The sequence below is a fragment of the Hevea brasiliensis genome, chromosome 12, assembly GCF_030052815.1.
Source record: "Hevea brasiliensis isolate MT/VB/25A 57/8 chromosome 12, ASM3005281v1, whole genome shotgun sequence".
NCBI classification, from domain to species: domain Eukaryota; kingdom Viridiplantae; phylum Streptophyta; class Magnoliopsida; order Malpighiales; family Euphorbiaceae; genus Hevea; species Hevea brasiliensis.
This window is the reverse complement of record NC_079504.1, coordinates 25,705,484-25,727,846: the sequence shown is the minus strand read 5'-3', so window position 1 is coordinate 25,727,846 and position 22,363 is coordinate 25,705,484. Positions and strand designations below refer to the sequence as shown.

The 22,363-nt window shown below is 29.2% G+C and overlaps 2 protein-coding genes across 6 annotated transcripts; both read right to left on the bottom strand.

The window, feature by feature from the left end:
• Positions 1-8,090: 8,090 nt before the first annotated feature.
• On the bottom strand, positions 8,091-9,437 carry LOC110640513 (uncharacterized). Its single transcript, XM_021791837.2, has 2 exons — positions 8,836-9,437; positions 8,091-8,675 (listed from the first exon to the last, which is right to left on the bottom strand). Exons 1-2 carry the CDS (start codon positions 9,421-9,423, stop codon positions 8,661-8,663), a joined length of 603 nt encoding a protein of 200 aa, XP_021647529.2. The 5' UTR covers positions 9,424-9,437; the 3' UTR covers positions 8,091-8,660.
• Positions 9,438-11,916: 2,479 nt separating this feature from the next.
• On the bottom strand, positions 11,917-21,118 carry LOC110640530 (probable magnesium transporter NIPA3). 5 transcript variants are annotated; one of them, XM_021791861.2, is made up of 9 exons: positions 20,522-21,107; positions 19,581-19,637; positions 18,806-18,896; positions 18,570-18,730; positions 18,323-18,450; positions 18,070-18,207; positions 16,776-16,868; positions 12,589-12,694; positions 11,917-12,496 (listed from the first exon to the last, which is right to left on the bottom strand). In XM_021791861.2, the coding sequence occupies exons 1-9, from the start codon at positions 20,661-20,663 to the stop codon at positions 12,411-12,413; spliced, it is 1,002 nt and encodes a 333-aa protein (XP_021647553.1). In that variant the 5' UTR covers positions 20,664-21,107; the 3' UTR covers positions 11,917-12,410. The 5 variants fall into 5 exon arrangements, with proteins under 5 accessions (XP_021647553.1, XP_021647552.2, XP_021647550.2 ...); XM_021791860.2 differs by lacking the exons at positions 11,917-12,496; positions 12,589-12,694 and adding an exon at positions 16,210-16,682 and having other exon boundaries at positions 18,806-18,848; positions 20,522-21,118; XM_021791858.2 differs by lacking the exons at positions 11,917-12,496; positions 12,589-12,694 and adding an exon at positions 16,210-16,682 and having other exon boundaries at positions 20,522-21,116.
• Between the last annotated feature and the right edge of the window lie 1,245 nt (positions 21,119-22,363).

The window sequence follows — 22,363 nt, the reverse complement described above, 5'->3', positions numbered from 1 at the left end:
TGTTCTTGGTTCCAATAAAGTTGTTATTAGTAAACATGGTAATTTTATTGGTAAAGGTTATTTGGTTGATGGACTTTATAAGTTGAATGTAATGCCTTCTTCTACTAATGCAGTTTCTTTTACTTCTGTTACTAATGTTGAATGAGATACTTTTTGGCGTGGTACACTTGGATATGTAAATTTTGATACTATGAAAAGAATGATGAATTTGGATTTAATTTCAAAATATGAAATTAATAAAAAGAATAAATATCAAATTTGTGTTCAAGCAAAACAACCCAGGAAACCTTTTAAATATGTGGAAAGGGAAACATGCTTGTTAGAATTGATTCATAGTGATATTTGTGATAGTAATAATGTTTTGACCCGTGGTGGTAAGAGATATTTTGTTACATCTATTGATGATTTTTCAAAATTTTGCTAATGTGTATTTAATTAATTCTAAAAGTGAATTATTTGATAAATTTAAAGTTTATAAAGTAGAAGTTGAAAATCAACTAGAAAGGAAAATAAAAATTTTATGTTCTGATAGAGGTAGTGAGTATTCTTCTAATGAAATGAATGATTTTTGTGAATTGCATGGTATTATCCATCAAGTTACTGCTCCATATTTACCTCAATCTAATGAAATAGCAGAAAGAAAAAATAGGACCTTAATTGATATGGTTATTGCTATGTTGCTTAGTTCTGGTTTACCTAATAATTTATGGGGTGAGGCTTTGTATTCTGCATGTCTTATTTTAAATAAAATTATTTATAAAAATTCTAGTAAAACACCATATAAATTATGGAATAACAAAAAACCCTCTTTGAAACATTTCAAAGTGTGGAGGTGTTTAGCTAAGGTTAATATTCTTATTACTAAGAAAAGAAAAATAGGTCCTAAAACAATTGATTGTGCTTTTGTTGGATATTCTTTGAATAGTAATTCATACCGTTTTCTAGTATTACATTCTGATATTCCTGAAATTTCTAATAATATTATTATGGAATCCAAATATGCATGTTTCTTTGAAAATATATTTCCTATGAAAAATGTGTTATCTAGACCTATTAATGAGGATCCTTCTAGTTCTAATCATAATAATGTGAGTTCATATAAACCTAGAAGAAGTAAGAGAAGTAGAAAAACTAAAGTTTTTGGTACTGATTTTTTCACCTTCTTGCTTGAAGATGAACCTAAAACATATAATGATGCTATGATTTTTGTTGATACTCCATTTTGGAAAGAAGCAATTAAGGGTGAAATGAATTCTCTTACTTCTAATAAAACTTAGGTTTTATCTAATCTTCCACCTAGTTGCAAAACAATATGGTGTAAATGGGTTTTTAAGAAAAAAATTAAGGACTGGTGGTTCCATAGAAAAATTTAAAGCTAAGTTAGTTGCTAAAGGTTTTAAACAAGAAAAAAGAGTAGATTTCTTTGACACTTATGCACCTATTTCTAAAATTACTACTATTAGGCTTTTGATTGCTCTAGCTTCTATCCATAAGCTAGATATTCATCAAATGGATGTGAAGACAGTTTTTTTAAATGGTGAATTAGAAGAAGAAATTTACATGGATCAACTAGAAGGTTTTGTAATACCAGGACAAGAGAGAAAAATGTGTAAGTTTATAAAATCCTTGTATGGTTTGAAACAAGCCCCTAAACAGTAGCATGAAAAATTTGATAAGATTATGTTATTTAATAGTTTTAATATTAATATTATTGATAAATGTGTTTACTGTAAGAAATTTGGTGATGCTTATGTTATTCTTTGCTTGTATGTAGATGATATTTTAATTTTTGGTAGTAATATCCATGTTATCAATACAACCAAATATTTTTTATCTAGTAATTTTGATATGAAGGATCTAGGTCAAGTTGATGTAATTTTAGGTATTAAATTATTGAGAAATGGTAACAACATTGCTTTAACTCAATCTCACTATATTGAAAAAATATTGAAAAGGTTTGATTATGCTAATATGTCACCTGTATCTAGTACTTTTGATCCAACAGTTAAATTGAAAAAAAAAATATTGGAGAAAGTGTTTCACAATATAAATACTCTCAAATAATAGGAGCATTATTGCATTTAGCTAATCATACCAGGCCTGATATTGCATACGCAGTTGGTAGATTAGGTAGATATGCTCATAATCTAGACTCTTTACATTGGCATGCATTGGAAAGAGTATTTAAATATCTTAAAAGAACAATTGATTATCCTATTCATTATTGTGGTTTTCCTGCAGTAATGGAAGGTTATAGTGATGCCAATTGGATTTCTGATTCAGAAGAAACTAAATCAACTAGTGGTTATGTTTTTACCATTAGCGGTGGTGCAGTCTCATGGAAGTCTGCAAAATAAACAATAATTTCTCGCTCTACTATGGAAGTAGAATTAGTGGTTTTAGATGCTACTAGTACTGAAGCATAGTGGCTTCAGAATTTTATAAATGACTTGCCTTTCATTGTTAAACCTTTACCTCCAATTTCAATACATTGTGACAGTCAAGCTACTATAGCTAGAGCTAAAAGTAAAAATTTTAATGAAAAAAGAAGGCACCTAATGGTTAGACATAGATCTATACGTTATTTGATTTCTCATTGTGTGATTTCTTTAGACTTTGTTAGGTTTGAAAGTAATATTGCAGATCCGCTCACTAAAGGACTGGCACGCCAGCAAATTCTTCAAACATCAAGGGGAATGGGATTGAAGCCTATAAAGTAGTTGCCACAGTGGACACCCGTCTTTAAAGGTATGGTGATCCCATGAATAAAGTTCAATGGGTAAAAACGAAACTGTATGGTAATGAGGGAAAGCACATAATATTTTTATTATTGCAGAAAAATTTCGAGTTCCATTCCTATGGTGTAGTGCTCTCTACTGTGATGTATAGGAAGAATTAAATTCTGAATAAACCTAATGGTATATTTTTTTTGTGGGGGTAATGATCACATATTGCTTTTAGAGGGTTCACCTAGTGAGTGTGGTGGTGGGGTCGCCATTGTGAAAATTTGGGTAATTTTCTAAAGACACTCATGAAATAGACACATGTGCATGACCATAATGCACAACATTGATAGAACCTAGATGATTTCTCATACTGTGTGGTGAATTTTAATCCGGTTCAAAAAGGATTAGTTCAAAACATTTATATTACTGTGTTCTTTCATATTAAAACTCACTAACACTAAGTGTAAGTTCAAACTCTGAAGGTACCTAATGCCTATTACACAGTATTATATGCTCAGAATTAATTAAATTTTAAATCATGTCGGGGGAATGTTGGATTTTTTATTTAAAATTAATATATATATATATATATATATATATATATATATATATATATATATATATATATATATAGTAATTTAAAAAAAAATCTTTTTGACCCAGTAAAGTTTATTCCCTATTTTTTGGAACTAATTTTATTTTTATTTTTTAACATTACTTGCTTGCTACTTTTAAGGATTAATAGCCTAATATCTCTGATTAGTAGATTAAAACTAGAGATTTTTTAGTCATTGAAAAATACATATTTTTTCTGTTCATGAACCACCCATTATAGTCACGTACTCTCCACTAAATCCCATCTAACATTTAATCTTGTTTTCTTCTATCTATTACGAATTGATTATTATATATTCGTTATATATTTATTTATTTATTACATCTTGCCTCAATTTTTTTTTACTCTACCAAAGGAATCAATTTTTCTTTCTGATATTTTTGGGTGTATCGATCAATAAATTTTGAGCATTGAGAATAATCGGTTCGGGAAACTCTTAGCTGCACATAAGAGCTCCAACAGATTGAAGTATCTTGCGAGAGGGACGTGATTGATTGATTACTCGGTGCAGACGAGCCGTTTCCTCTCAAAAGGTAGCGCTAAAATTCAGCGTGCTGCAATTCACAAATTCACAGGCTACTCTAATCCTTTTTTCTCTTGATTTTATATTGTTATTATTTGAATTTTATAATTTATTTGTGATCTATATTTACTATTTTTTATTTAATCTGATTGTTGATTTTGTATTAATTTTTTTTTCTATCAGTTTATCGCATGACCAGTGCTTAAACTGATTAATTAGGAAAGAAACAAAAAAGGAATAGGAAGATGCTTTGTTTTGAAGTTAATTATGTTCCATTTTTTTATTCTTACTTATCTTCTTTAATTCGAAACTTTTGCCTTTAATTTAGCCATTATTGACGAGCAAGTCAAGAAAAGTCCATCCTTATTACCAATTCTGAATTGTTGTCCACTTATAGTTGAATTCTTGTCAATCTCAAGTTTTAAAGTTGAAGCCAAGACATAACTTTCATTTCAACTACACTTCGTTGAATCCTATATTGTTAATTAAATCTCTCTCTCTCTCTCTCTCTCTCTCTCTCTCTCTCTCTCTCTCTCTCTATATATATATATATATATATATATATATACTTCTTTATTTTAAGAAAAAAAAAATTTAGGGCTATAGTCAGTAATTTTCTTTTTTTTTAAAATATATAGTCTATTAATTGAAATTAAAATACAAATTTAGGCTTCATTTATTTCATAAAAAATAAATTAAATTAATGATATGCGTTTATTTCATTTATGTATAAGTGTATTCACATTTTAATAAAATTATCAAAATTTAAAAAATAAAAAATAACTTTTTCTTTTAAAAAATAAAAGTCATTTTCCTTAAAAATGACTTTATTTTTCCTTTGATCAGGAAAATATTTTTTGTTGATCAATTTTTTTGAATGCCTCAAACGTTAAAAAAATATAAAAAATATTGTTTAAAAAAATATTTTCTGTGAAACAAATGAAGCTTTAAAGTACAAATTATCATTTTATCATATTTTTCTATAAGTAAATTTAATATAAAACACTTACGTAAAAAATAATAGTAATTATTTTGATTTAAAAATTCTGATTATATTGATATAGCATTTAATAACTTGACTAACCAACGAGAAGTATGCTCCACTTACTGACCATATATGGTCGCTGTCTTAATATATGGTCTTTTTCATGGGGGAGCAACAAATTGAATTAGTTGGGTCAAAAAAAAATTATTTTCATCAATTTAGAGAAAAAGAAACTATTATATATAATAATTAATATATAATAATAAACAATCTAATGATTAAAAAATATAATAATATATTTAAATATATGATAACAATTTCATAATATAATATATTCTCGATATAATCTTAAATTTATAATTGTTTTCCATAAGTTTTCATTTTATGAAAGCATTGTTTGATTACTTCATTATTAATTCTATAAAAAAACATCTTTCAATTTGTGTAATAAAATATCAAAAACTGGTCTTTAATTGAATCTTCATAATTTTTATAAAAGTAAATACTCTTTAATATTGCAATAATTGCAACGGATAATATCAACACCAATTTTATTAGCCAACAAACTAACAACACACTAGATTTTTTATATATTACATTTCAACTATTAAAACAATAGGTAGAATAATTATTAATCTAAATGCTAATTATTATTATGTACACTAATTATTAGAACAATATTAAGTCTAAATTTATTAAATATAATAGTAGTTTAAATGTTTTTAATGGGATAAAAATTATTTAATGAATTTTATGGGTAATTTTAGATATATTTATGAATTTTTTAAAAAAGATGATAATGGATAGGGTATCAAAAATCACTCTATCTCAATTTGAATCGATTCCAAACTTAATTAAAATTTATTATCAACTACCCAAACACGTCCCAAATCCAATTATTATTATTAAAAAATATCAAACCTGTTTAATTTTATATATTTTAATTAATAATATATATAAAAATTATTTTATTAATAATTTATATTTTAAAAATTTAATAATTCCAGAAAATATTTAAATTCTATTTATATAAAATAAAATATATAAAAATTTATAAATATTATTATAAAAAAATATATTTTATATTTAATTAAATATTTATATAAACGAATCGGACACGAATACACCACGTACAAAATCTAAAGATATTATGGATATTAAATTTCAAATCCAAATCTATCATAAACCCAATTATATAATACCCAAACATATTCTATTAGAGTTTGATCGAATTAATTATTTATAAAAATTCACCCCGTTGCCATCCTAATTATAAATGAATACAAATATGAGAAATTATATATATATATTACAAAGGAAAAGAAGTGGCCTATTTGTTGCAGGAAAATTGTTAACATGCATCGTGTTTATACATCGAATTAATAAAAATTTAATAAATCATAATTTTAATATGTCTTATTAGATAAATTATATAAAAATTATAATTAAAATAATAAAATTTATTTATTGATATGCGTATAATTTAATATGAAAGTTTATTAACTTATTTTTAATGTAAGCTATAAAATGATAATTAAAATAATATTAAAAGATTTAATGACATAAATAATTATTGAATAATTATCAAAAAGAATATTTATTTCCACAATCTAATTTACTAAGGCCATAACTAAATTAATAAACAATTCATAAATAAACTAAAACACTGTAAAATATTTTTTTCGTAAATAAAAAGTATTTGAGTCCAATTTAAAATAGTTATCCATACTGGTAGCATATATTATCTCTCATTTATATAAAGAATAAAATAAAAAAATATTAATCTTCTCCTTTAATTATGTTTTTTAAAAAAATTTATACATTATAATCTTTTAAAAAGTAATTTTTTTAATTAATATGTATCATTTTATGTTCAAATTTCATAAAAATATTTTACGGCTAATTAATTAGTGTTTAAAGTTCTTCAATTTGCGTATATTTATGTAAAAATTAATACGAACGCGTAATTGATAATTTTGTAATATTTATTTAAATATTTAAATTTTAATCAATTTAAATTTTTTCTAATTTTTTTAAAGAATTATTCTAAAAATTAATGTTTGCTTATTAATAATTACATGTTTATTAATATTAAAAAATTATTATATAAAATAATAAGTAAATAATGCATACCTTGACAAGTTTTCGTTTTGTATTTTAGTAAATTATTTAAAAATAATTGATAGGGATAATTTAAATAAAAAGGTATAATTTATTTGAAGAATTATTAATTTATCAAGTGTTAAATTCTTAATCTTTAATAGGCTACAAATTAAGTATTTTTAATTTAATTTAATTTTTAATTTTTTTTTAAAGTTGATTAATATTTTTTAAAAAAAATAAGTAATAAGTATGAGAGAAAATATAGAATATAAATTTATTGCAATAATATTAAATGAGATTGTCATAAATTTTTTGCTTTATTTAAAATAAATAATTAATATTTAAGGGTATTTTAATCCCTTTATTATTATGATTATGGTCTTAGTATACTGAGTTGTGGAATTAGACAATTCCATTATCAAAATGTAAATATTATGAAATTTAATTTTTTTTTTAAATCTTATGATATATAAATATTATGAAATTATAAATTTGTTTTTGGAGGCCATGTTCCCCCTGCTGAAGATTGTTTTATTAATTATTTATTTCAATGCTGTTAAAAAATATGTATTAAAAAGTATTTAATTATGCATCTATATAAGTTTTTATAATAGTAAAAATAATATAGTGGATTATGTTAAGCATTAAATTATTAATTTATTTTCTTGTACATAATTAAGATTCTGTTTTATAGTATTAATTAGAACATGATGATGATTATAATAGTAATTAACCTTTTGTGTTCTTGGATTCTTTTATATATATATATATATATATATATATATATTTGACTTTCTATACCTTTTGGTGGGTGTTGTTGCCGTCTGGTTAATTATCAACATCTGGATTGTTGAAATGCATGCACATTTGGGTCCATCCATATACATAAATAGAATTTGAAATCAATAATTTAATTATTTTTTTGTTTTGATTTTTATAAGTATTTTATTTAATTTTGTTATTCTAAAATTATATAATTTAATGCATTCAATCAATTAATATATTTTATAAAATTTGTACATTATAAATATTAAAAATTAATCATATATTAAATTTTTTATTTGATACATGAGATATTTTCTTTAAGGATGGAACTTGAATTCTTTCTTTATAAACGCAATAAATTTTATCATTACACCAACACTTATCGATAATTATATATTAAATTAAACAAACAAATATTTCATTTTAAATGATTCTCTAGTCTCTATCCAAATACAACTTAATATTATCCAATCATGGGATTTACAACAAAATATATACATACATTTGTATAGTAGTTGTAGCCTCTTAAGCTACATTTCAACATCAGGATATATATGGAGTAGAATTTATGTACACAATTAATTACCAATTTATAATGTGTATAACTTCTATAATGTTTTAATATTATAAATTTTTTTAATATAATTAATTCTAATTGATATTCGAATTTAAAACTTTAAAACTGACTCTATCATTATATAAAGACTCAAATATAAGTGATATATCTTTAATCACTCGATGAAATGGGACTAGGCCAACCTTCCAGTGTTATGTTATTATATATATTAATGCTAATTTCACATCTAACGGTTGACATGGTTTATAAGCTCTGGACTTTAAATGTGAAAACGATTAACCATCCATACCTAGATATGGCACGCTGCTATTGGGCGGGCCTGACTTGGACCTTCTTCTCCTTCTTCATCTTCTTCTTGTGATTCTTTAACCAGAGTGGAGCTGCAGCCAAGAAAATATAGAACAAACAAAGAATGAATCACCATGATCGATTTTTAAATCTCCTGATGCGAGAACGGTGGCTGTGATGATGAACAGAATTAATATGTGTATGAGAATTGTGAAGCAAGAAAAGCTTCTTTAAGACTTTCATGAACACTACCAAGCCTGCAGCTGTTGACGCTGCAGGAGGCTTCCCAGGTGAAACCATGGCAGTATTAGTAGTTTTGGTTGATGATCTCAGAGATTGAAGCTGATGAACACATCCCATTTTAACCATATGATCAGAATCAAATCTTGATGAACTTCGAATTCTTTTCATCAACAATTCGTCATTGAAATCTTCCCATAACATGTCCATCTTTTCCTCTTTATCTTCATCTTTACCATCATCATCCAACTTTGCACCTCCACCTCGCTCTGCCCATGAAAAGCTCTTTCTTTGGGTGGAGTCCTTGATTGGTTTCTGTGTTGGAAAACAATCTTGGTAGTCTTCTTCTTGGTCACTATCTTCTTCTTCTTCTTCTTCTTCTTCTTCTGTTTTAGTGATTCTATGGCAAGAATCAGGAGAGGCTACCGGAGACAACCGCCATAGAGGCGGAGAGTCGATGGCGGAGGAGGTGGTGTCGGTGAATGTGGGGAAGCTGAAGTCTTCAGTGGCCATGGGCTGTGGTGGGCAAAATAAGAGAGGGGTATTAACAGTGTTGGGTTTGGAACTTGGAGGAATTTGGTGTAGGTGGTTTTTGGACATATTAGTTCAACTGCTGCAACAAGTTAACAAGTCTTTGTTGTTTTGTTTTTATTTATTTATTTTTCTTATTGATGATGAAGAATCTAGGTTGAGGTCCCACTCATTACATGGTCCCACAGCTACATATGGCTCTTTAATTTGAAATAATTAATATTAAGAATTTTAATAATTATTAATTACATTCAATTAATTTTTTTAACAGTAATTAGAATATAAATTTATCGAAAGAGTGATCTGATTTAATTATTAGATCAATTCAGATTAAATTATATTCATCTTATTATATCGAATAGTTTATTTATATTAAATACTAACTTCACTTGCTTGTATGAATGAGATTAATCCATGTTGAGATTAATAGAAAAAATAATATATATTAACACTAAAGCAAATAGTGCAAATGCATTAGATTTTCAAAGGCAAAACGTATATAGAATGTAATATTCTTGATATTCTCTCATAAAAATATGAACTTTTTGAAAAATATAAATAATAAAAATAATGTATGTAGACCAAAATCACTAAATAATTTCCACTTGAAAATGGAGTTAGGGACTTACCATCTACCAACGGATTGTGAAGAGGAATTGCGTCCATTTGTTAAGGGTGTTGACTCTCTATAGCTTTGAAAGGGATTGCGCCACTACACCTACACATACTTTTGTTAATTTGTTTGGTGAGTTTACACTTCAAATTGCTCACCCATTTGTCCTTTGCACATATGCAAATAGTAGATTTCATTCTTTACTATTTTTCTAGTAGTGTAGGGATTAAGCATGCTTTAGAAATTTGTTTGCATGGATCAAGTAGTTGGTGTCCTAAATATCAATCTAGTTGTTGATGTATAGCTAGTGACTTCCTATTTACTATAAAATTTTGATTGTATATGGGAGCATGTGAATCCTAGATTATGAGTTAATCCTAAGCAACTTAAATGAAAATATATCCAACGTATACACTAAAATATTATTAGTACTCTTCCTTCTTAATTAATCACAAGATATACTTGAGGCTTATTCATTAAAAATTTCATTTGGCTCATTCATTTGTTTAAAAAATAAACTCATTTATATAGGGATGACAACGGAACTTTTTTATAGGTTCATGAATGGAGTTTTTCTTTAGAAAAAAAAAAAAAAAAAAAAAAAAACTATCAAAAGAGAAAGATCCCTTAAGGATAAGAGACATAGTGCTAAAAAGAGAGCCGTGTATAATCTTGTATACACTCAGTTGTTATCAGTTCCACAACATAGACCAAATAATACAACACAAGTTCATAATTTATAAAGATACAAAAGAAGACATAAATTATCATACTTGCATATTCAATAATTATTTAACAATTATTTTAATAATTATTTTAGTCTTTAATAATTATTTTAATAATTACATATCCAATTTAACCAATGAATAAATAATGAATTAACACATTTATACATGTGTAAGATCGTGGAGAAAGCGAATCCATATAGCCGACCTCAAATTTTTGGGATAAAAACTTAGTTGAGTATATATATGTAAGATATAATTTATTGTCATTATAATTTAATTAATGGGGTCAATTTAATTATTATGATTTATTATAAGTCTATCATTAAATGAATTCTAGATAATAACTAATAAAAATTATAATTTTTTATTAATTTAATTAATTAATCTTATAAAATGAATTTGAGAAATTAATAAATGAACTAACTAAAGCTTAATTAAAAAAAAAAAGAGTTAAATACGAGTTAAACTCATAAATTCAATAAACTAAAAATGAGTCAAGTCACGAGTTTGATAAATAAGCTAAATCGGAACTAAAATATAAATAATTCAACCTAGAGCTAAGTGAAAGTCTGACGAGCCAACTAAACTTTTTAAAATCAACTCAACTTATTTACAGCCTAAATAAAGGTACTCTTATATTCATAAAAAAAAATTAAGTTATTTCTCAAATTAACATTGCACAAGAACTTGTGCAATGTTAATTTGAGAAATGCCACTTAATTGCACAAGGGACATGCTTCTCTATTTGATTAACAAATTTTGAGTCGGTACCATTCAAGAAACCCATCCACAAGCCTTGAAACATTTTTTTTTTTTTTTTGAAAATTTACAATTTGATTTTTGAGTTTTACCCTCTATAATATTTTAGTCCGTAAATTTAAAAAAAATAATTATTTAATCTTTAAATTTTATATTATATTACACTTTAGTCAATAGATTTTGAAAAATGAATTCAATAATTCATTTAATTTAAAATATCGAACAATTTAATCCCTACAATTTTAATGTTTATAATAATTTCATTCATTAATAGAATGACTAAATTATTCTATATATTAAAATTGTAAGGATTAAATTGTGATATAATGCAAAATTTAGAGATTAAATAATTAATTTCTAAAAATTTAGATATTAAAGTATAATATAATGTAAAATTCAATGACTAAATAATTAATTTCTCAAAATCTAAGGACTAAAGTATAATATAGAGCAAAATATAGATACCAAATTATAAATTCTCTCTTTTTTTTTTTATAAAAAGAATTACAAGTGACACTTCTACTTTGAAACTAAAATGAATGAAGAAGTATAGTTTTTATCTGAGAAGTATTCTAGCACGTAAACCCCTCCCTTCTCCAATGTCTGAATGTCCTAGTTTCCAGAGAAAAGAAAAGAAAAGAAAAAAGAATTTGCATTTCTATTTGAATATGAAACTAGGATATATCATGTGAAACAAGTTGCTCAAAATTACAATTCCCTGGGGCGAAGTCGTCCACGTTGAAAGTGCTCATTTCATTTTCTATCTGAGAAGAATTCAGGCCGCCTTTGCACGCTATCCTCTCAAAGGATGAAAAGGGACCAGGCGACCAGCTCAATGTGTTGGTAATGTACATGTTAATGGCGTGGATCCAACACTCCCCCCAAATATATGCAAGATCTTGAATGAAAGTAGACCAATGAATCACTACATACAGCCAAGTATGTCGTGGGGGTTCCTAACGTCGAAGAGGGATACCTTCAGGTTCAAATACATTGTCTTGTGTGTGCTTGGGAAGTCGCGATGATAGAGATGGTGATGAACCTGTGAACAAAATCATTTTTGTTTACATCAATAGTCTCCAGGAAACCAAAAGAAAATGACAAAACATTACAGAAGGAGCCCATAATGCTCACCCTCAACCATGTCCTTTGTTCTGTGAAGAAGAAAGGTTCCAGAAAGGATAGTTACAAATCCACAGATTTCAGTAACAATTTGAGTTGGATTCTGTCGATCCCAATCCTGAATAAGAAAATGAATATGATTGATTAAAATCATGAATTTTGGGCACATAAGTCTATAAAAACCTTTAAGAATTATTTCTTAGGTTGCGTTTGGTACAAGGTTAAAATTTGAGGGTTAAGTGTTACTCTTATAACTTTCAACCCTAACGAGGGCAATTATTAGCCTAACCCCCCCAAATTTAACATTTAACCCTAAAGAGAGGATAAATATTAACTAGGTTAAAAAATTAACCTAGCATCTTTAAGTATCCAAACAACATTACACGGGTTAACATTTTGTTTGAGAGTAAGTTTTTGGAGGTAGAGTAAGGTTTTTTAATGTAAGTAAAGTAAGACATATACTTATTTGGAAGGGAGATTTTATGGGAAAAGTAAAGTTTTTGAGGGTTTTTGAAGGTTTTAAAAATCTATAAAACTCTCGGTTTATCAACCCATCAAATTGGGGGCATTGAAAAGGTTTTTATAAATTAAATATCAGTTATTACCAATCTTTATCTTTTCATACCTTTGAATAAAAAAAAATAAGATTAGTAAATCATCATTTACCTTACCTTCCTCTCAAACAACATAATATTAAAAAAAAACCTTATCTTACCTTTTATTACTTTACCTTACCTTACTTTAAAAAACCTCACCTTATCTCCTTACACTACTCTTAAATGAAGTGTAAAAGTTACAAGGGTAATAAATTACCCTTTGTTGATCTTGTACCATAGTTTTAAGCAACTATTAGTAAGGGCGACAAACTGACAATTTGACACTCAAATATAAGAACTTAAATCTCCACAAAAAACCATCTAAATTTCCTTCTTTTATATTCTCTTTTATGCATACAGTAACCTATTTCTTATATATCATGCGTGTGAAGGAGATAAAAATTATAACTGGTGCATGTTCCAATAAACAATTCTCAATTAACAGGCACTAGAAATAAGAATAGGCAATTTCAAGCAAATAAATGAGTCAACACTCAACAGCCAGCCTTAGAATCACCCAAAAGCGTAGGAGTTAAGATTTATTAAAACAATACATACTTGTAGTGCATATATAAAAATTATATAATAATATATATTTATTATTTATTGTATATATCCAAATATTTTATAATGAAATGGAGCTCAATCATAAAAATAACTTAATACAAATTTCATTTTAATCTGATGATAATCACATCACATCATCAATGATGTCGTAACAGGTAATAAGGCTCACACTTCAGTCAACTAGGAGCCTATAACTCGCTAAAGTCCATTCTCGCATTGAGTTGCCTATCAAAAAGCAATCAACCCTTCATCCCTTTCCAATCTTTTGTTACCATAACACCTTTAAAACTTTTTTGTTCACTACAGCTTATTTGTTTGCTTTAGTAGATTTGACTCAATGAACTATACCAATCACGCCTTACCTCTTGTGTCTTGAGGCAAAGCCCAGGGGCATATCCAAGACTAGAAGGAAATAAGACTCCAGTTTCTTTAGGTCTGCTAAAGGTTCTTCATCCTTTCTAGTTTCTACAGCTGCTATAAAAGTAGAGAACATGTCATTGAGTCCATATGCAAGCCCAAAATGCCAGACTTGCAGATTGACGTTGACCATTGTACCTGTTCTAGAAGATTTTAAAATGGACTATTTGAAACAAGCTTTTATACACACACACACACACACACACACACACATATATAGGCAAACCACATTTATGTGTCAAGTAGAAACAAATCTTAGTTAAAACCTCTGATACTCCGACTCTTCATTTTGCCTTGCCGTACCTATGTTGACACGACACAACACAGGACACAACATGGAATATGTGCTCAACATATATTCATAATTCATGCAATAGGACACTCGAGTGATAGAGATCTCTCAAGATGAAAAACAAGTTAAAAAGAGAATGTAACTTTGAATTAAAAGATAGGTACAAAACATATTAAAAATATTGAATATTTTGAGAATTCAATAGTTGCATTTTACAATTTTAATAGTGACTGGCCACTTTTAGAGAGATTACTTGTATCATTTAATGATACCTTGTGAATTGCTAGAAACATGTAACGTGAATGGGCAAATCCTAAAACTATATTGTAGCTAGTACATCAGCAGCAGATCAATTTTTTTTTTTTTTTTAAAAAAAGAAAATCACACACACATATGCTCAAAAAAGAATTATTTATTTATTGTCTACTTGTACATTTAGGACATCCAAGCAAGCTATTTATAGCCATATTTCACTGATTTCACATTGCCATCATTTTTCTCACAAGATAAATTGAAGGGACCCTCTTCCCAGTTTTGCATCAGATTTGTTACACAACAATAATAATAAATTCCAGGCAGATCACAGCCACAAAAAGTACTTATGGCTTAGATATTTTCTCAGATTTAGATTGGCATGAGAAACTAAGAGGAGACCTCCTCCATTGAAAAGGACAAATATCAGAACTGACAAACATAATTCAAGAATAGCATAATAATGATGCACATAGCTTGATTGAACTCATATACGGTATTAAAAATATCAGATTTAGTTTATTGGATTCTATTCCCTGCAAACCACATGGTTGTCACTTCAAGAAATCTGCAACCAAAGCCTGTAACTTCTAAGAATAGACCAAACAAGAAATATGCAGCCAAACACAATTAAGGTGATTTTTTTTTCTTGACATGAGCTATGTTGGTTGTATAATTTAGTGATTCTATCCATTTCTAAACTTATGCCCCCCAAAAAAACCTGTAGCATGAATGGAGGTCATCACTGACAGACACAATCAACAACAACTGTCTCTCACTCTCACTCATGTATGCTTAACAGGCTTGCTCCATAAATTTAATAATCTTTTTTTTTTTTTTTGCAGAAGCCAGGGGAGTGCTTGATAAAAAAAGACACGCCTATATATATATATATATATATTGGTTAAATGACTCTAACTGAGACTTAAACTCGAAACCTCACAGCCCTGAATACAACTCCAATACTACTGAGCAAGTAGCTCAAGGGTAAGAAGGCATGTTTATAATTTAATTTTTCTATTGCCAAGCAAACATAGCTACATAGTTTTAAGCATAATTATCAAAGGTACAAGGCGCACCAATACGCCAAGGGGTCTTGTAGCCTTGGCGCAAGGCACAGGCTTTGCGCCTGAGCAAGGCGAGGCACGGTACAAAAATAAAAATAAATTCATAAAAATAATATTAATTACATAGAAAAGTATATGTAATATATTATTTATTTCATTATTTTTTTTTCATTTTATTACACCAACACTATTGTTGATTAAATTACTTACAAGAGTAAAATCATCATTAAAATGCATTAAATGAATTTTATTTTTAATCAAATCTAATTTTAAAATGATAATTTTAATTTTCTATTGTATTATAATTTTAATTTAATAATACCTCATTACTCATAACTTAAAATAATTTAAATTTTATAAACTCATTCAATATGTTACATTTATTTTTTAACTTATGTAAAACAGGATTTTAAAAAATGAAAAACATGTAAATGCAAAAGAATACCAAAAAAAACTCTAAATTAGATTTAAGCCCATTAACCATTAGCCCATTTTAATCACCATTAGCCGCATTAGAGATAGATAGCTGCTACACAAACACAACCAAGTTTTATCAAGGTAGCTAGAGCTAGCCAGGTACATCTGCTTTTATTTCTCCTCCTCCTCCTCTTCTTCTTCTTCTTCTTCTTTTCAATGGCCGTCTTTGATGGGTAGGCTGCTTCTTCTCCTCGTCCACCTCTTTTTTTTTTTTTTCTTCTTGTTTTTGGTCTTCTTCTTCCCCACCTCACCCAAGCGCGCCTTGGGCCTCACCGTGCCTTGCTGCGCTTGGGTGAGGCCACACACCTTTCTAAGGGCAAGGCGCAGCCCCTTGCACCCTAAGCGCCTTGCGCCTTTCACAACACTGGTTTTAAGGCCATGTGTTGAGCACTTGGTTAAGGTAACATAAATGTAGGGGTTAGCTGCCACCACATGAAACTTCAATTGCATCAAGTTAAATTGTGGAGACAGAGAAAAGAGAGAGTAGGGAAAAAATATATATACATATATATACTTGGTAAAAAATATTACCTTAAACATGATTACACTGGCCAAAATGGTTAAGGATGTAAACATCACATAGTATATAGGCGATACAACAGCTGTGTTGAACGTATCAAGAGCCTGCAATTAAGAGAATATGATGAGATAATTGCAAAAATCATAATCCATGGGGGTTTGTGGAGAGAATTTAGAGACACGGGATATGTGGGTGCACCCACAACTGACGCATTTCACGTGGGTCCCATATTAAATGATGGGACCTGCATGAATCAACAGCCCAGATGTGTTGGTCACACCACCCATGATGACTAAACTAGCACTCGTCTAAGAGACAATCCTATCCTTCAAAAATTATTGCATTTGATAATATCTATTTATCATAACTGCCCTCAATGATGTGGACTTAGTGTCTAACAAAGTTAAATAGCGAAAAAGGATCCATATAGCTAACCCCAACTAGTTAGGGATTAAGGCTTAGTTGTTGTTGTTATTGTTATCATAACTGCCCTCAGTATTAAAATTTACAGCTCTGTGGCTGCAAGCAGAAGATTTTCACCATTGCTTCCAGATATTGCTGCCACTAATACCACAAATATCACCCTGGCAATCATCAATAACAACTACTACCACAATCACCATCACCATCATTGCTATCGATACAATCAACACAATAATATAGTCATCACTACTTGATCCTTGCCAATTCATCTTTCTATTTCATGCTTAGTTTAATATATAAAACAATATGTTTAAATTTAAAGCAGATTCTTCAGTTTTAAATTTCAACTCTTTTAATTCAATTACATTCCAGCCCTTAATTTCTCATTACTAAAGCTCTTCAAATTTTCAACATTAAAATTATTCAGCTCTTAAAGTTGCAGCACCTAATTTTTAGTTTTACAGAACACCATCTTAGTTTTTGTGCTATTTCTCCCTTTGCTTCTTTAAGAGTTGGCTATCCAAATTTATTAAATATACTATAACGACAGGAAAAGAAAATGTGTAGCATAAATTCTCAATTTGTACATGAATATTGTGGCTGATTACAATAATGATATACTGAACATAATCAAAGCTTAAAATTACTCAAATCCAGCAAAGTCATGTCATCAGGAAGTTCAAGGGTTCATCATAATACTAGAGATCTAAAGTTTAGAGTAAAAGTTTTTCTAGTAAATTGTAAATAACTAGGCACATTTAAAATTATCCTAGTTCATAAGCTACTAAGCTTACTTGGAAATGAACAGCATATGGTCAATGCAAGAGGTTTTGTCCTTCAAAATCACAAGGGCCAGAAAAGAAGTCCTAAGAAAAGCAGTACCTTGTTTAAATAATTCATCTGAGTGATCACACAGATAGCCACAACCAACGTAAAGGCCCATGTTTGGGGGTATACTAACTGATTCATCCCTGAGAAAGTTAGCTTCAGAGCAATTCCAATTGCTTTAACACTCATGACCTGTCAGAGTGAAGGGAAGATAATTTTAACAATAGTGAATACGTATGCATGTGAGTGTATTTCACAACAATAAAATAGATATCAGTTCCAAGAAAGAGAAAAAACTGACACATACCGATAGCGAACCCACAAGTGAACAAACCGCTATATAGACCATAACATGAGTCTGCCCATATTGGGGTATAACACGAACAATGATGATGAAAACTGCTCCAATGACAAAAGTAGCATAGAAAAGAAATGCTGCAGATGTCCAAATATGCAGGATTTCAATTCTTTAAAAGGACATGATAAAATCAAGAATCCATCATGGGTAGAAGGGATGATAGTTCTTCTATTTTTTCTAGCATACGAATATATACCTGGCTCGGTTGCAAGTTCCCACACTTCCTTGACAGACTCAATCTCTCGTTCTTGAGGAGCATGCAACACAATTGTTGTTGACCCCACAACGCATAGAGCACAACCGAGAATCCCAAAAATGTGCAACTTCTCCCGTAAAATAACATGTGCTAGGGCAGCACTGTAAGACAACATGAAAGATAGCATTACAATCAGATAACTGGCATATAATAGTCAACTGCAAATCTTCTCTTGCCTGATAATGATGCTCAGTGCACCAAGAGGAGTGACCAGAATAGCTGGAGCAAATGCATAAGCTGCAAAATTAGCAATTTCTCCAACAACCACTGGCATAATGACAATATCCATGTTAGGATGCACTCAAGACTCTGAATAGGCTTTATAACATTTTATTAAATATTAAAATAAATGTATTATGGGAAAACAGAGAAAATAAAGGGTAATCAGACATACAACAAACAAAATATATGAACATGTCCTGTGCCAGAAGATGACAATAGATTGAAGATTCTTAATTAAGGGAAGTGCAATCATACAACAGTATCACACACAGCTTTCAGATTATATCTGGTCATTAGTTCAACCAATACAAAGGACTTCGTTTACTATTAACAATTACCTAAGGAAGTCCTTCACATATCAAACCACAAATTAGTGTTTCCATGGACAATAAAGCAAGACCACATTCAATCATGTGAATAAAATGTTACAAGTTGATAATTAGAAAATAATTTCATTCAAGTGGTCCTTTACATTTCCCAAATTTGGAATCCAAAGTAAGAAATTAACTTAAAAAACTAACATGCAAACAAAATTCATTATTAAAAATTACATTTTCAATGAAAAGGACGAATCTTTAGCTTAAGTCTCGGTACAAAGAATAACTTTCAATTCCTTGATAATATGTAATCACCAAACATATAAAGACTTCATGATATCAAACCGTCAATTCCTTCTAGTTTCTTTTTCATATTCTCCATTGAAGGGATAAGAAAAATATGCAAACTTACTTGTGATCATGCCAATCCACCAAAGTGGCTCATACAGGTAAGAATAACCCCCAGCACCTGCAAAAAAAATCAACAAATTCAGATACAGTATAACCACGCCACTTTGTTCACATAAACAGAAATATTAGATGATATGTCACCAAACACTTCTAATAGTAATAACTAATAAATGCAATTGCACAGGGAAAAGCACAAAGGAAAGTTGAATTAAGAATCAAGCACAGGCAAAATAAAAATCTCCAGTACTGCATTCCAAATGCCACATAGCATAACAATTTTCACATTTTCACATTGCAAAGTCAGAAACAAAAGTTTATGAACGAAATAAAATATTCAGAATGCACTGTAATTACATTCCATTGTTAAGAACTCTCAAATTCTTGAAAGTATTTCACTATAGTTATACCAAAAGGGCATTTAAATAAATAAATAAACCCAGAGCTGACACAGCAAATTTCACGCAGTTCAATCCAGGATCAAATCCTATGCTCAGCTATTTCAAATCAAGCCAGGAACAAATCCTATGCTCAGCTAATTTCAAAGAACACCAATTCCTAGCCTTATGCTCATATGCTGCAATAAAATACCACCAATTTCTTCCACTACAGAAAAGAAACTCGCATTTGAGCAAAACCCATCAACATACATCTAAAATCGCTAATAAACTGCCAAAGTTCAATTCATTTCACGCTCAAAACAAATTTATGTAGACATACATCTATAAATATCAGATAACAAAGGAGGGAAAAATCAACAAAAACACTCGTTGCCTGCCGTAATAGATTAATGGTAACAATCAGCCAACGAAAACCATCACAAAATCGACACCGGTATCAAGGAAATTCACAATTAAAAAAAAAAAAAAGACCCACTAAATGCAATTCATTTCTCAGCCAAAAACAAATAAAATTAAAAAAAAAAAAAGAAAAAAAAATCTTTACCTGCCCTGAGACCAGATGCACCAGCTTTCTTCAAACCCTTTTTCTTCACAATAAAACTTGCTCCAATAAATAAGCTGGAAGACAAAGCCAAAACCAGCCCCTTTATGTTATCAGAAGACATTCCCTTGTCTGAGTCCGCCATAGCTCTAACTTCACAACACCCTGAGACCACCAACAATATCTTACGTCAAAAGACACCACTTCCACCATTTCCATTCCATAATCAAATTCTCCTTCGCTATTGAATTCTTAGGAGCATTATACTGCGCGCATACCAAGCTATAAAAACATACGATTGTCCAACTTCAATGTGCATGTGCAGAGACACAAACAGAGAGAGACAGAGACAGAGACAGAGAAAGAGAGGAATTGGGATTTGTGAAGAGAAGGATTTAGATTTCCATGGGAAGAACACAGATCACAGAAGGATGGAAACTGAACTGGTTAATTCGACGAAGTGAAATTAAAAATTAAGAAAGAAAAAGTATTTGAAATATTTTATATTTTATTTTGTTTGATCTGATTACTAATCTCATCTTTGGAATGGATTGGATTTGTTTTGGGGCCACCACCTACCTTTCTTTCCACATTTGTCTCTTTCTACTGCATAGTATGAAGACTCTGTATGGAATTGGAGCAATCATTTTTATTTATATATATATATATATATATATATCGTTGAAGTCAGTCTAATCTCCATTTAGATAATTAATGGGAGGGGAAGGAAAATAACGTAAAGAATTTTTTTAATTTTTTTAATTTTTTTTTTATATTTAGATAAATAAATAAAAAAAAAAGTTAAGGAAAGATAAATTAAAATTATCATTTCACTCAAGAGTGGAAAAGAAAATAGTTGAAATACAAGTAGATAGGACAATTGCATTCTAAAACTTGTTATTTTATTATAATTTATTATATTTTATTAAATTTTAAAAATAAAAAAATAAGAAAAGAAAAAAATTTAAAAGCCAACAAACTAAGGACCAATAAAAAAAAAAAAAAATAGCATCACCCTTCTCTCTCATGCCTTCCTCTTCTCATCAACTCTCCTAGTCACTATGAACATTACCGATGAAACACCTACCACTTTATGACGCCGGTGAAGCAGCTAATCGATCTAGCAAGCTCAAGCACCATGAGAGAAAATGAAATTAATGGTAACTTTGGATAGCTTCATGATAAGTTTTGCAGGAAGATTAACAAACGACAATCATAAGTTAGAAACCATCTCTTACTGTCAGTTTCCATTTTTAATTTTCTCAGACATTGCCCCGAAATATGTCATATGCGTGTCATGCCGTTTCCATTTTGGAAACATTTCCGAAACGGAAAGTTTCTGTACTTCACAGCGGAAAAGACTGAGAACTCCATAACTCATACAGGAGAATCAGGCATCGGTGCTGTTTGTGTTTTTGGCTTATCGCTTTTGGCTTTCTTGGCTTCAATTCAATGGGAAATGAGACTCCATTACTTGGTCTTCCTTCTAAGTATTGGAAGGGAAAAATGGACTCATTTTCTTCCCTTTTTTTTTCCCAACCAATGGGATTTGTGGATTGTGGGTTATATATATATATATGCCCCAAAGAAATTAGTTTTGCCAAGAACGGGACCAAATCAACTGATTTCGGTTCAATTTAAGGCATGTTTTTGGTCAATTTGAATTTCATTGGTTTCGTTTCTGAATTGGACGGATTCAGTTCTGATTTCAAATTAAATCTTGGCTATGACTATACAAGCTACTTGAGAAAATGGTTTCAGCTAATAACTAGATTAACATATTGCTAACTAAGCAAAACAAAAAATTAATGATTTGAGAAATATTGACTCCTATTTTGCTTCTTG

What these genes read in the sequence shown, in the direction of transcription:
- LOC110640513 (XM_021791837.2), bottom strand. Translation starts at nt 9,423, where the DNA reads ATGTCCAAAAACCACCTACACCAAATTCCTCCAAGTTCCAAACCCAAC.
- LOC110640530 (XM_021791858.2), bottom strand. Translation starts at nt 20,663, where the DNA reads ATGGCGGACTCAGACAAGGGAATGTCTTCTGATAACATAAAGGGGCTG. An exon ending in GCACTGAGCATCATTATCAG is followed by an intron (nt 18,731 to 18,805) that starts GCAAGAGAAGAT and finishes GTTGTCTTACAG; the next exon opens with TGCTGCCCTAGCACATGTTA. An exon ending in AGATGAATTATTTAAACAAG is followed by an intron (nt 16,869 to 18,069) that starts GTACTGCTTTTC and finishes TCTTAATTGCAG; the next exon opens with GCTCTTGATACGTTCAACAC.